This window comes from Scyliorhinus torazame, chromosome 14 (assembly GCF_047496885.1).
Source record: "Scyliorhinus torazame isolate Kashiwa2021f chromosome 14, sScyTor2.1, whole genome shotgun sequence".
NCBI classification, from domain to species: domain Eukaryota; kingdom Metazoa; phylum Chordata; class Chondrichthyes; order Carcharhiniformes; family Scyliorhinidae; genus Scyliorhinus; species Scyliorhinus torazame.
In genome coordinates this window covers 43,038,787-43,054,423 of record NC_092720.1, presented here as the reverse complement: position 1 = coordinate 43,054,423, position 15,637 = coordinate 43,038,787, and the positions used below count along the sequence as shown (strand labels likewise).

The 15,637-nt window shown below is 49.4% G+C and overlaps 1 protein-coding gene across 2 annotated transcripts in view; it reads left to right on the top strand.

Annotated features, from left to right (window-relative positions):
• The window catches only part of LOC140389288 (very long-chain specific acyl-CoA dehydrogenase, mitochondrial-like), a 105,737-nt gene that overhangs the window by 85,177 nt on the left and 4,923 nt on the right, over positions 1-15,637 (top strand). For both annotated transcript variants that reach the window (XM_072473467.1, XM_072473466.1), the window contains exons 16-17: positions 1,047-1,119; positions 2,214-2,286. In XM_072473467.1, coding sequence (XP_072329568.1) covers positions 1,047-1,119; positions 2,214-2,286 — 146 coding nt within the window. The remainder of the gene's footprint in view (positions 1-1,046; positions 1,120-2,213; positions 2,287-15,637) is intronic.

Sequence of the window (15,637 nt, the reverse complement as noted above, 5' to 3'; positions counted from 1 at the left end):
GGCAAGCTAATGGGGCTAAAGGTAGACATGTCTCCTGGCCCTGATGGGATGCATCCCAGAGTGTTAAAAAAGATGGCTGGGGAAATTGTAAACGCACTAGTGATAATTTATCAAAATTCACTAGACTCTGGGGTGGTCCCAGAGGATTGGAAAGTAGCAAACGTGACACCACTGTTTAAAAAAGGAGGTCGGCAGAAAGTGGGTAATTATAGGCTGGTAAGCTTAACTTCGGTTGTAGGGAAAATGCTGGAATCTATCATTAAGGAGGAAATAGCGGGGCACTTGGAGGTTTTACCTAACCTGGAGTTTGTGATGCTAATTTTGGTCTGCCAGATGGGAATGATGAGCGGGATACTGTGATCCTGAGACTAAGTGTTGACGCCGTCGGAAATGCCGACGCGTTTCTCGACGACGTCAGCACGGCACTGGAGCGATCCACGCCGCTCCAGCTGCTGATCCTGGCATGAACTGGGCGCCGCGGTGTCCGCGCATGCACAGATGCACTGGCGCCAACACGTGCATGTGCAGTGGTTCCCTTCTCCGCCCCGGCCCTGATGCAACATGGCACAGGGCTACAGGGGCCAGCGCAGAAGAAAGGAGGCACCCAGCCCGGGAGGCCAGCCCACCGATCGGTGGGCTCCGATCGCGGGCCAGGCCAGACCGGAGGCCCCCCTGGGTTTGCAACCCCCCTTCCCCCCCCCACAGGCTGTCCCTGGACCCTTCCACGCTGCGGTCCCGCCGGCTGAGAGCAGGTGTGGACGGCGCCAGCGAGACTTGGGTTTTTTACGACGGCCGCGGGGCGGCCATGTAGAGCGGCCCCCGACCGTGCCGCGCCAACCATGCCGGCGCCAATGGACCGAGCGGAGAATCGCGTCTCGGCGTCGGGGCGGCGTGGCGTGATTCGCGACAGTCACGGGGATTCTCCGGTCCGGCCCCGGGCTGAGAGAGTCCCGCCCCCCGTGTTTCCCAGCACTAAATTCTCCCACCTTTTCGAGCACCTCCATTTGAACAATTTTCAAGCTAACAATGGCCTTTATGTTTGACAGGTGGTGAAAGCTGTTGAACACTTTGGAACATCCATTGAAGATCTGCTATTGAAGTACAGGAAGAAAATAATAAGTATGTATGTTGCTGCTTTCTAAGCACCCATCATCACATAGAAATTGTGTGTGGGAGGAAATACAGTTTTCCTGTGCTTCTCACAATGGGGACACCAACCTTGAAAGAGGTTTGCGTGCGTTTTCACCCAACGCCTTTCTAAACCGCCTAAAAGCCACACATAGTGACTTGGTGAAGGAAAATTGTTTTGCCAGCAAAACAAAAATTCACATCCAAATCACATCTGCATCAGGAGTTCGGCCCCAGAAATGTAGAACATGGTGGTATGGAGGACGTGGGTGTTCTTAAACTGCTGCTCGACATCTCACCTCTCCATCAAAACAATAAAATGTGGAAAATCTGGTTGAATAATCCTTTTTTTGTTTAATGGTGCATCATTTCCTTTGCTCTGCATGCGACACCTTTGGCTCTTCATATCATCCTGGCTAATTAAAATATCAATTTACTTCATATGGAATTGAAAAGGTATTCCCACACTACAGATATCTAAGCTGTAGTGCAACAATATCTTGTCTCAGTGCCCTTGCAGACCTGTGGATTTTTAAGAGAGTTGAATTCATAGTGCGTATTTCTGCACTATGATTATTCAGCAGTGTTTATGATCTTTCAGCAGTCCTCCAAAATGTGCAGCCACAAGTACTGTGCTGGCATGTCCTTCATCTAAGATGTTACTCTGAGATGCGGTATTTCTATTTGCCTTCGCATTCTCTATTAAGTGTAGGGGACACTCCTGCAGCTCAGGGTTGACCAAGCCTTTCGTCCTTACGGATGGCACAGTCTGGAGTCTCTGCTTCCTCTTATAAATTTAAATTCACGTTAATTTGAATATACCTCAAGTTGAGCTGTTCCAATTTAAGATATCAATATATTTTTTACTGACACAATTGCACTGAGAATAGTCCTTTGCCAATCTCTGAATTCCCAAAAATTCAAACAGGAAAAGCCAGCCATTCAGGGAGATATAAATTCACAAAAGGTGAAGTTGCTTGAGCTTTGGGGCCTGGCCGACAAACCTTGAGGACTGTATGATGTTGAGGACTTCGGTATGGAACTCCTCCTGTCGGTGTCGACAACCACTTCTTGTTGTTTTTCAGATCATCAGTTTTTATTGAAGAAAGTTGCTGATGCAGCCATTGATATTTATGCCATGGCAGTGGTCATCTCCAGGTAAACTTCTGCAACACAATTTCTGCTTAAATATACACCTCTCTTGACCATTGTTTGTCATCAAAATCCAAAAGGGTCATGTCACTCATTATAAAGCTCTTTTTTATCTTGTGTTTAACTGAGCTCTCTGTATAATATGTACTGAGTGCTTTGTCAAAAACCTTTTAGTGACATGGAAGGTTGGAAAAGCTATACCATAGCATTCTGCAGCTCTGAATGTTTGGCTGGCAGATACGGGATGCTAGTCAGAGATAACGACTTTGAAATTGATTTATGCAGTATCCGTCTTTTGGGCGCTACTTGGACTACTAATGACAGCCAGGAAATAGGTGTAGATTTCAATGGCACATGGTAAGCACTGCTGCCTCACAGCGCCAGGGACGCAGGTTCAATTCTGACCTCGGGTGTCCGTGTAGAGTTTGTATGTTTTCCCCGTGTCTGCGTGGGTTTCCTTTGGGTGCTTCGGTTTCTTCCCACAGTCCAAAGATGTGCAGGTTAGGTGGATTGGCCATGCTAAAATTCCCCATAGTGTCCAGGAATGTGCAGGTTAGATGGGGTGATGGGGGTGGGGCAGGGGGTGGGCCTAGGCAGGGTGCTCTTTCAGAGGTTCGGTGCAGGCTCAATGGGCCGAATGGCCTCCTTCTGCACTGTAGGTGTTCTATAATTTCTGGCTGTAATTCCACTGTCTGGCATTTAGTTAGGACAACAAAATATGTGTCCTTTATCCATCTCTGAAACAAGAGTTTGCTTGTGCAAATAAAATGCCCAACTGCTTTTTGAGGCTCCCTTTCCAAGAGTGGTTTGTCCTGAGACTGTCGCACCAGTGTCCACGGCACACAGAGGCGTTGGAATCACTTGCATGGCATTGACTAAGAAAGCTGAATGATACACCATCAATAATACACGACGAGTTGTGCCGGACCTGGTGGGAGGAATGCCAGAGGTAATGAGGATCCTTAGGGAATTCGGGGACTTTTCGGGGTACAAGCTCAATATGGGGAAGAGCGAGCTGTTCGTAGTTCAGCTAGGGGACCAGGAGAGGGGGATTGGCGAGCTCCAACTAAAAAGGGCGGAGAGGAGCTTCAGATAATTGGGGGTCCAGGTGGCCAGGAGCTGGGGGGCCCTGCATAGGCTTAACTTTACAAGGCTGGTGGAGCAAATGGAGAAGGAGTTCAAGAGGTGGGACGCGTTGCCCCTGTCCCTGGCGGGTAGGGTGCAGTCAATCAAAATGACGGTGCTCCCAAGGTTTTTGTTCCTGTTCCAGTGCCTCCCCGTGTTTATCCCGAAGGCTTTCTTCAGGCGGGTTAACAGGAGTATAATGGAGTATGTGTGGGCGCGAGGGACTCCGAGGGTGAGAAGGGTGTTCCTGGAGCGGAGTAGAGATAGGGGGGGGTTGGCGCTGCCCAACCTCTGTGGGTACTACTGGGCCGCCAATGCGACAATGGTGCGCAAGTGGGTGATGGAGGGGGAGGGGGCTGCATGGAAGAGGCCGGAGACGGCGTCCTGTGTGGGTACGAGTCTGGGGGCTCTGGCAACAGCGCCGCTGCCGCTCCCTCCAAGGAGGTATACCACGAGCCCGGTGGTGGTGGCGGCCCTCAAAATTTTGGGGCAGTGGAGGCGGCACGGGGGGGAAGTTAGGGCCTCAGCGTGGACCCCTTTACGGGGGAACCGCCGGTTCGCCCCAGGAAGAACAGGTGGAGGGTTTTCGGGGTGGCACAGGGCAGGGATACGAAAGTTGGGGGACCTGTTTGTGGACGGGAAGTTCGCGAGCTTGGGTGAGCTGGAGGAGAAGAATGGGCTCCCCCCCGGGGAACACCTTCAGGTACTTACAGGTAAGGGCGTTTGCCAGACTGCAGGTGGTGGAATTCCCACGGCTACTGCCACGCACAGTACAGGACAGGGTGCTCTCGGGGGGGTGGGTGGGAGTGGGGAAGATCTTGGAAACTTACCAGGTGATGCAGGAGGAGGAGGAGGCCTCGGTGGTGGAGTTGAAAGGTAAGTGGGAGGAGGAGTTGGGAGAGGAGATCGAAGAGGGGACGTGGGCAGATGCCCTAGGGAGGGTGAACTCTTCCTCTTCGTGCGCGAGGCTCAGCCTCATACAGTTTAAGGTGCTGCACAGGGCACACATGACCGGGACAAGGATGAGCAGGTTCTTTGGGGGTGAGGACAGGTGTGTTAGGTGCTCAGGGAGCCCACCAAATCACACCCATATGTTCTGGGCATGCCCAGCGCTGGAGGAATTTTGGAAGGGCGTAGCGAGGACGGTGTCGAGGGTGGTAGGATCCGGGGCCAAACCGGGCTGGGGGCTCGCAATATTTGGGGTGGCAGAGGAGCCGGGAGTGCAGGAGGCGAAAGAGGCTGGAATTCTGGCCTTTGCGTCCCTGGTAGCCCGGCGAAGGATTCTCCTTCAGTGGAAAGATACGAGGCCCCCAAGCGTGGAATCCTGGATCAGCGATATGGCAGGGTTCATTTAATTGGAGAGGGTGAAATTCGCCTTCAGTGGGTCGGTACAAGGGTTCTTTAGGCGGTGGCAACCGTTCTTAGACTTCCTGGCAGAACGATAGACATTGGTCAATGGCAGCAGCAGCTCAGGGGGTGGGGGGGGGGAAGGGGGGGGGGTTACTTTATTTTTGTTTATGTTATTTACACTGGAAGGGTCTGAGGGGGCGTATACACCTGTTGTCTTAAGTCGGGGTGTTAATGTTAATTTATTATTTAGGCACGGGGGGGAGGGGTTTGGGGGGTTGCTTTTTTAGATTGTGTTTTGTACTTAACCCTGTTGGGTTCTTTTTTCTTTCTCATTTTGTTATTGATATTTTATGAAAACCTTTAATAAAAATTATTTTTTTATAAAAAAAATAATACACGACGAGTTGATAAATTGAACTGAGGCTTTAATACACTAAACAGCAAGCCTCCAGCCTCTGGACCCGAACTGGGGTCGGAGGCGGAGACTTGACACTTTTATACAGAAGCCCTGAGGGGAGGAGCCACAGGCGGAGCCAACCTGGACAAGCCCAGGCATGTATGATACAGTACAGTCCAGACAATACAATCACGTGGTTTACCACACTGAATGTGGAGCTGGGAGGGGCAGCAGCATTGCACCCAGTTTCATATTAAAAAGCACCGATGACTGTCGCTCCCCCTCCCACCCCGCCCACAATATCACTGCTGCTGCACTTCCCCACCTTCCCTGATCCCAGGCTCAACCCTCGAACTGCCTCCCTCCTAATTCTGAACCTGACATTCAAGCCCTGCTACTGCTTGTTTTGCAAATAGTCCAAAGTAGAATTTCACATCCTTTTGGAAGAGTCAAAGAATATCTTCTGTTGCAGAATTAGATTTCCGGATACACATGCTCTGCCTTAATAACAAATGCTCAGTAACACATTGTTCGGTTTTGTTAACAATATGCATTATTAAATGTATAATAGAGCATATAGTACAATATATTATAATCTGTTCAACGTCTGTGCTGTGTTACGATGTACTTTAGGAACTGAAGTTATCCTTGATCCTGAGGGACTAACTAAGAAGAGATTTTAGAAAATGCACAATGAACATTATTTTAATGGTGGATATAATGGGCTGGATTCTCCGTCGGCAGGATCCTCCGTTTCACCGGCAGCGCACGCACGCCCGCAGATTTCCCAATGGTGTGGGGTGGCCACAATGGGAAACTCCATTGGCTGGCTGCCGGGATGGAGAATCCCACTGCTGGTGGGGGCGCATCGCACCAGAAAATGGGTGCGGTGGGATGGAGAATCCAGCCCAATATGGTTTGCAGCTAATTAAAATTATACAGCATACATACCATAATCAGGAGGTCTAGTGGTATAGTTGATAGGATCCCTGCTTCTGAACCAGAGTTCGAAGCCCACCGTAGGACTTTGTGGCCAAGGAAGGTGCATTCATAATGCGGCCGAACAGGTTCAGCATCAACCTGCAAATCCTTCTGAACACACACCAATGTCCAGGGATAAGAGCGGGAGAGATTCATATTCAGCCATGCGATGGAAAGAAAGTTGGAGCCTCTACCTTCTCTATCTATGATGTGGAGATGCCGGCATTGGACTGGGGTGAGCACAGTACGAAGTCTTACAACACCAGGTTAAAGTCCAACAGGTTTGTTTCTAATCACTAGCTTTCAGAGCACTGCTCTTTCCTCAGGTGAATGAAGAGGTAGGTTCCAGAAACATATATATAGACAAATTCAAAGATGCAAGGCGATACTTTGAACGCGTGTCTTTGCAGGTATTAAGTCTTTACAGGTTCAGATGGAGCAACTGGAGAGACTCGCATTCAAAGTATCGCCTTGCATCTTTGACTTTGTCTATATATACATGTTTCTGGAACCTACCTCTTCATTCACCTGAGGAAGGAGCTGTGCTCCGAAAGCCTGTTGGACTTTAACCTGGTGTTGTAAGGCTTCTTACTGTTCTCTATCGAGAGCACCAAACTATAGGGGCTGGTTTAGCACAGGGCTAAATCGCTGGCTTTGAAAGCAGACCAAGGCAGGCCAGCAGCACGGTTCAATTCCCGTACCAGCCTCCCCGAACAGGCGCCGGAATGTGGCGACTAGGGGCTTTTCACAGTAACTTCATTGAAGCCTACTTGTGACAATAAGCGATTTTCATTTCATTTCCAACTATAACATGCATGTAAAAGTTACCATAGCATTTCTGACTCCCTGAGCGAACAAAACATGCCATAATAATGTGCACGATCCTCCAGCCATGCTGCACCGGAAAAGCAGCTTGCCGCAGGACAGCGTGGCCAGTGAAATCCGAGAGACCCTGCACCCAGGATCTACCCGGCTTGCAACACCTCGTGAGATTCAACGCAATCTCACGAGACGTTGCAATGTGAATCCCGCCCACAATGGCCAGGATCATTTTTTAGAAAATCTGCATATTAGAGGGAGGCAGTAAGCCTTACTTTGATGTGCAGATTCCCAACGTACCTGAGGCTTTGAGATTCAATCCCTTTGCCTCGGGGACCTCGTGCGAGTGCCGTTCAGCACTGATCAGCGAAAACAGCGCGGGAGCAGAGAGCCGGGAGATTTAAAAAGCGCGGGAGGAGAGAGCCGGGACAGCGAAAACAGCGCGGGAGCAGAGAGAGCCGGGACAGCGAAGAGAGAGCTGGGAGATTTAAAAAGCGCGGGAGGAGAGAGCCGGGACAGCGAAAACAGCACCGGAGGAGAGAGCCGGGAGATTTAAAAAGCGCGGGAGGAGAGAGCCGGGACAGTGAAAACAGCGCGGGAGCAGAGAGAGCCGGGACAGCGAAAACAGCAGCCGGAGGAGAGAGCCGGGAGATTTAAAAAGCGCGGGAGGAGAGAGCCGGGACAGCGAAAACAGCGCCGGAGGAGAGAGCCGGGAGATTTAAAAAGCACGGGAGGAGAGAGCCGGGTCAGTGCAAACAGCGCGGGAGCAGAGAGCCGGGAGATTTAAAAAGCGCGGGAGGAGAGAGCCCGGACAGCGAAAACAGCGCGGGAGCAGAGAGAGCCGGGACAGCGAAAACTGCGCCGGAGGAGAGAGCCGGGAGATTTAAAAAGTGCGGGAGGAGAGAGCCGGGACAGTGCTGGGAGAGGTGAGTGCACAAAAGGTGTGGCAGGAGTGCCTTTAGACACGGAGTGCTGATTGGAACAGAGTGCATCTGAGTTTAGGTGAGTGACTGAGTTCGGGTGAGTGGCGAGAGAGGGCTGTGTTTTTGTTGGTGTTCGGGTTTATCCTTGAGGTTCTATAAAGAAAATTTAAAAAAAGAATATTTAAATTAATTAACTAGTTGAATATGGTTGGACAGGCGATGTGCTGTTGCTGTATGATGATGGAACTGGTGGGTCCCATTGAGACCGTCAGTGACCACATCTGCAGCAAGTGTTGGCTGCTCGAGGAATTTCGGCTCAGAATTGATGAGCTGGAGACCGAGCTGCACACACTGCGGCACATCAGGGAGGGGGAAAATTACCTGGACGCTTTGTTTCAGGAGGCAGTCACACCCGGTAGAATAAGTTCTGTTAATTCGGACAGTGGTCAGGGACAGAGTGGTGTGACTGCAAGGGAGGCAGGTAGGGGGATCCTGAGTTTAGGAGTTGAGGAGCCTCAGCCCTTGACCTTGTCCAACAGGTATGAGGTACTTGCTCCCTGTGTGGATGAGGAAGAGGGCTGTAGGGAGGATGCATTGACTGACCACTGCACCGTGGTACAGGAAGCCATTCAAGAGGGGGGAGCAAAAAGACAGGTGGTAGTTGTAGGGGATTCTATAATTAGGGGGATTGATGGCATCCTTTGTCAGCCAGATCGAGAGTCCCGCATGGTATGTTGCCTGCCCGGTGCCAGAGTGAGGGACATCTCTGATCGGCTTGAAAGGATTTTGGAGAGGGAGGGGGAGGATCCAGTTGTTGTGGTCCACGTTGGGACTAACAACATAGGTAAGACTAGGAAAGAGGACCTGTTTGGGGATTATCAAACACTAGGGACTAATTTAAAGAGCAGGTCCTCCAGGGTTATAATCTCTGGATTACTACCCGAGCCACGTGCCAATTGGCATAGGGTTGAGAAAATTAGAGAAGTTAACACGTGGCTAAAGGAGTGGTGCGGGAAAGAGGGATTCCATTTCATGGGGCATTGGCATCAGTACTGGGGCAGGAGGGACCTGTACCATTGGGACGGTCTTCACCTGAACCATTCTGGGACCAGTGTTCTAGCGAATAGGATAAATAGGTTGGTCACAAGGACTTTAAACTAGCAAGTTGGGGGGAAGGGAAGTGTAAAGCTATGGACAGTATAATGGTTAATGGAGATCAAGGCAGTAGGTTACGTGACAGGTTATTATGTAGAGATATGGGTTCAAAGACAAGGAAAATTAGGAGAAAGGGTAAGAGGAAAAATAAATTGAGAAAAGTTACTGATCAAGGTGTTAGGATTCATAACAAAGACATAAAAAACAGCATAAGTGTACTTTACCTGAATGCTCGTAGTATACGAAATAAGGTAAATGAGTTGATGGCGCAAATCATCATGAATGACTATGATTTAGTGGCCATTACTGAAACATGGTTAAAAGATGGTCACGACTGGGAGTTAAATATCCAAGGGTATCAGACTATACGAAAGGATAGAATGGACGGCATGGGCGGTGGTGTAGCTTTGTTGTTTAAGGATGGCATCCGGGCAATAGTAAGGGATGATATTGGTGCTATGGAGGACAAGGTTGAATCAATTTGGGTGGAAATCAGGAATAGTAAGGTGAAAAGGTCACTGACAGGAGTAGTCTATAGGCCACCAAATAGTAACAGGACGGTAGGGCAGGCAATAAGCAAAGAAATAACGGATGCATGTAGAAATGGTACAGCGCTTATCATGGGAGATTTTAATCTGCATATCGATTGGTTTAACCAGGTTGGTAAAGGCAGCCTTGAGGAGGAGTTTATAGAATGTGCCCGGGATAATTTCCTGGAACAGTATGTAATGGAACCTACAAGGGAACAAGCGGTTCTAGATCTGGTCCTGTGTAATGAGGCAGGATTGATTAATGATCTCATAGTTCGGGATCCTCTTGGAAGGAGCGACCACAATATGGTGGAATTTAAAATACAGTTGGAGGATGACAAGGTAAAATCAAACACTAGTGTTTTGTGCTTAAACAAAGGCGATTACAATGGGATGAGAGAAGAACTAGTTAAGGTAGACTGGGAGCAAAGACTTCATGGTGAAGCAGTTGAGGAACAGTGGAGAACCTTCCGAGCGATCTTTCACAGTGTTCAGAAAAGGTTCATACCGACAAAAAAGAAAGACGGTAGAAAGGGGAAAAATCGACCGTGGATATCTAAGGAGGTGAGGGAGAGTATCAAATTGAAGGAAAAAACATACAAAGTGGCAAAAATTAGTGGGAGACTAGAGGACTGAGAAGTCTTTAGGGGACAACAGAAAGCTACTAAAAAAGCCATAAAGAAGACTAAGGTAGACTATGAAAGTAAACTGGCTCAGAACATAAAAGCAGATAGTAAAAGCTTCTACAAATATATAAGACAAAAAAGAGTGGCTAAGGTAAATATTGGTCCTTTGGAAGATGAGAAGGGAGATTTAATAATAGGAGACGGGGAAATGGCTGAGGAGCTGAACAGGTTTTTTGGGTCAGTCTTCACAGTGGAGGACACAAATAACATGCCAGTGACTGATGGAAATAAGGATATGAGAGGTGAGGACCTTGAGCTGATTGTAATCACTAAGGAGGCAGTATTGGGCAAGCTAATGGGGCTACAGGTAGACAAGTCTCCTGGCCCTGATGGGATGCATCCCAGAGTGTTAAAAAAGATGGCTGGGGAAATTGTAAACGCACTAGTGATAATTTATCAAAATTCACTAGACTCTGGGGTGGTCCCAAAGGATTGGAAAGTAGCAAACGTGACACCACTGTTTAAAAAAGGAGGTCGGCAGAAAGCGGGTAATTATAGGCCGGTAAGATTAACTTTGGTTGTAGGGAAAATGCTGGAATCTATCATTAAGGAGGAAATAGCAGGGCACCTGGAGGGAAATTGTCCCATTGGGCAGACGCAGCATGGGTTCACAAAGGGTAGGTCGTGTCTGACTAATTTGGTAGAATGTTTTGAGGACGTTACCAGTGCAGTAGATAACGGGGAGCCAATGGATGTGGTGTATCTGGATTTCCAGAAAGCTTTTGACAAGGTGCCACACAAAAGGTTGCTGCATAAACTAAAGATGCATGGCATTGAGGGTAAAGTGGTAGCATGGGTAGAGGATTGGTTAACTAACAGAAAGCAGAGAGTGGGGATAAATGGGTGTTTCTCTGGTTGGCAACCTGTAACTTGTGGGGTCCCTCAAGGATCAGTGTTGGGCCCGCAGTTGTTCACAATTTACATAGACGATTTGGAGTTGGGGACCAAGTGCAATGTGTCAAAGTTTGCAGACGACACTAAGATGAGTGGTAGAGCAAAAAGGGCAGAGGATACCAGAAGTCTGCAGAAGGATTTGGATAGGTTAGGTGAATGGGCTAGGGTCTGGCAGATGGAATTCAATGTTGCCAAGTGTGAGGCTTTCCATTTTGGGAGGAATAACAGCAGAATGGATTATTATTTAAACGGTAAGATGTTAAAACATGCTGCTGTGCAGAGGGACCTGGGTGTGCTGGTGCACGAGTCGCAAAAAGTTGGTGTGCAGGTGCAACAGGTGATTAAGAATGCTAATCGAGTTTTGTCTTTCATTGGTAGAGGGATGGAGTTCAAGACTAGTGAGGTTATGCTGCAATTGTACAGGGTGTTGGTGAGGCCGCATCTGGAGTATTGTGTTCAGTTTTGGTCTCCTTACCTGAGAAAGGACATATTGGCACTGGAGGGAGTGCAGAGGAGATTCACTAGGTTGATCCCAGAGTTGAGGGGATTAGATTATGACGAGAGGTTGAGTAGACTGGGACTGTACTCAATGGAGTTTAGAAGGATGCAGGGGGATCTTATTGAGACGTATAAAATTATGAAGGGAGTAGATAGGATAGATGCGGGCAGGTTGTTTCCACTGGTCGGGGAAAGCAGAACTAGGGGGCATAGCCTCAAAATAAGGGGAGGTAGATTTAGGACGGAGTGTAGGAGAAACTTCTTCACCCAAAGGGTTGTGAATCTCTGGAATTCCTTGCCCAGTGAAGCAGTTGAGGCTCCTTCGTTAAACGTTTTTAAGAAAAAGATAGATGCCTTTCTAAAGAATAAAGGGATTCGGGGATATGGTGTAAGGGCCGGAGAGTGGAGCTGAGTCCACAAAGATCAGCCACGATCTCATTAAATGGCGGAGCAGGCTCGAGGGGCCAGATGGCCTACTCCTGTTCCTAGTTCTTATGTTCTTATGTTCTTAAATGAGGTCCAGGAGGAACGGCACTTGTGGGGGTCTCCTAGGGGATCGGAGGCCCACATCTGCATGCCCTTTGGGCAGGGTGGTACCCTGGCAGCACCAGCCTAACGTCCTGGCAGTGCCACCTGAGTGCCAAGCTGGCATTTTGTGCACATCTGCGATTGGGCTGGGGTTGCAGGGGCCGACAGTACCCTGCCATGTTGCGTTCGGGCTGGGGGCTGGGGGTGGAGGTCAGGGATTCCTTTGGGGGCCTCAGAAAGGGACACCATGGGCGAAATTCTCCGGAAACGGCGCGATGTCCGCCGACTGGCGCCCAAAATGGCGCAAATCAGACGGGCATCGCGCCGCCCCAAAAGTGCGGAATGCTCCGCATCTTTGGGGGCCGAGCCCCAACCTTGAGGGGCTTGGTCGGCGCCGGATGAATTTCCGCCCCGCCAGCTGGCGGAAAAAACGCCTTTGGTGCCCTGCCAGCTGGCGCGGAAATGACATCTCCGGGCGGCGCATGCACGGGAGCGTCAGCGGCCGCTGACAGCTTCCCACGCATGCGCAGTGGAGGGAGTCTCTGCTGCCTCCGCTATGGTGGAGACCGTGGCGAAAGCGGAAGGGAAAGAGTGCCCCCACGGCACAGGCCCGCCCGCGGATTGGTGGGCCCCGATCGTGGGCCAGGCCACCGTGGGGGCACCCCCGGGGCCAGATCGCCCCGCGCCCCCCCCCAGGGCCCCGGAGCTCACCCGCGCCACCTTGTCCCGCCGGTAAGGTAGGTGGTTTAATTTACGCCGGCGGGACAGGCATTTTAGCGGCGGGACTTCGCGGAGAATCGCGCGGGGGGGGGGGGGGGCCCGCCAACCGGCACGGCACGTTTCCCGCCCCTGCCGAATCTCCGGTGCCGGAGACTTTGGCAACCGGTGGGGGCGGGATTCACGCCAGCCCCCGGCGATTCTCCGACCCGGCGGGGGGGTCGGAGAATCTCCCCCATTTATTTCTTGTTACAATAGCGAGTTCCGGCAAGCGGAGCTCCCCATTGTAAAAGACGGGGCTACGTGCGGCCTCGGCTGCGCATTCCCCATTCAGGCCCCGTATTCAAAGCAAGTCGCGTTGAATAGCCATGTGTTTCTCGACACTGGGAGTGCTGGGAAACATGTGGCTAAATGTGCTCGCTTGGGGACTTTGTTCCCTTTTGGGAAGGTCGCACCAAATATTTGATCATTTTTAGTGTTAGAATCAAAATAATCCAATTAAGGCACTGGTAATGCCTGGCAGTTTATAGGGTAGATGTTCTAGAATTGTACTTGTGTGCCTGCAGGAATTTGGGAACAGAGGTAAGTGGATTAGGCAGACTGTCCTGTGGGTGGAGGGACCAGGCCTGTACCCCCTTGACTTAAATGCAGAGAGCTGTACATCCTAGTTTGATGATGATATAAAATGAGGTAGGACAGCAAATAGTGTAGACGGAGCAGAAAGTTGAAACGGAAGATTGATTAAGTGAATAGGCTAAACTGTGGCAGGTGGAGTATAACGTGGGAATGGTGGGGTCATCCACTTTGAACCTAAGAAAGATATATCAGAGTATTTTCTAAATGGTGAGAAATAGGAACAATGGATAAGCCATGGATTTAGGAGTCCATTTGCAGAAATCACTAGAAACTAGAAGACAGGCACAAAAGGGAATTAAAAAGGTGAATGGCATGTTAGCCGTTATTTCATGTAGACTGGAATATGTAGGGGTGAATGTTGTATTAAAGTTATTGTTATAACCTGCCTGCTTACCATTGGCTGGGGACTAATGACAATCCCACAATCCTGTGGGAGTATGAGCTTCCCCAATGAGGGGGGACGGAGAAATCATACGCAGACTCCCTGTATAAATAAAGCTGGCCAGTTTGGAACCAGCAGGAAGGAGTAAGCAGCAAGCGAGGTTGCTGCTGTTGTGTGTATATATGTTATTGTAAATAAATGTTATTTCTTTGTATCCTTGAAACTCATGCTGGATTCTTCGTGGCCCACACAAAAGTTATATAAAGCTCTGGTTAGATTCCATCTGGAGTTCCTCACCTCAAGAAGGATGGATTGACCTTGAAATAAGTGCACTGCACATTTACCACCCACCAGGTACGCGGTACATACTCGTGCGACTCGGCCAACGTTGTCTACCTCATACGCTGCAGGAAAGGATGTCCCGAAGCGTGGTACATTGGCGAGACCATGCAGACGCTGCGACAACGAATGAACGGACATCGCGCAACAATCGCCAGGCAGGAATGTTCCCTTCCAGCCGGGGAACACTTCAGCAGTCAAGGGCATTCAGCCTCTGATCTCCGGGTAAGCATTCTCCAAGGCGGCCTTCAGGACGCGCGACAACGCAGAATCGCCGAGCAGAAACTTATAGCCAGGTTCCGCACACATGAGTGCGGCCTCAACCGGGACCTGGGATTCATGTCGCATTACATTCATCCCCCACCATCTGGCCTGTGAAATCCTACCAACTGTCCTGGCTTGATACAATTCACACCTCTTTAACCTGGGGTTACCCCATCTCTGGATCTGTAAAGATTTAATCACCTGCTAATGGTCGCATTCCAAGCATTGTTTGGCATCTTTGAATTTGTCTATATATATGTTTCTGGAACATACCTCTTCATTCACCTGAGGAAGGAGCAGCGCTCCGAAAGCTAGTGACATCGAAACAAACCTGTTGGACTTTAACCTGGTGTTGTAAGACTTTGTACTGTGCTCACCCCAGTCCAACGCTGGCATCTCCACATCATAAGAAATCGGAACAGGAGTAGGCCATTCAGCCCATCGAGCCCGCTCTGCCATTCAATAGGATCATGACTAATCCGACATTTTTCACGTCCACTTTCCTGCCTTTTTCCCATAACTCTTGATTCCCTTACTGATCTCAGCCTTAAATGTACACAAGGGACTATGCCCCCACAGCTCTCTGTGGCAAGGAGTTCCAAAGACTCAACTCTCTGAGAGAGAAATTCCTCTTCATCTCATTTTTAAATTGGCTCCCCTTTATTCTGAGAGTATTCCCTCTGGTCTTACACTCTCCCGTGAGGGGAAATATCTGAGCATTTACCCCAGTCAAGCCCCTTAAGAATCCTATATGTTTCAAAGTGATCACCACTCATTATTCTAAATTCTAATGAGTAGAATCCCAACCTGTTTAAGTATCTCTCCATACTGGGGATCATCCTTGTGAACCTTCTCTGAATCAACTCCAATGAATATCTTTCCTTAAATAAGGGACCAAAACTGCTCACAGTATTCCAGATGTGGTCTCACCAGTACCTTGTACAGTTGCAGCAAGTCCTCCCTCCTCTTATACTCCAACTCCGTAGAAATAAGGGCCAATATTCCATTAGCCTCCCTGATTGCCTGCTGTATTTGTGTGCCAGTTTTCTGTGTTTTGTGCACAAATACAGCTTTCTGCAGTTTTTCTCCATTTAAATTATACTCTGCACTTTTATTCTCTCTTCCAAAATGAA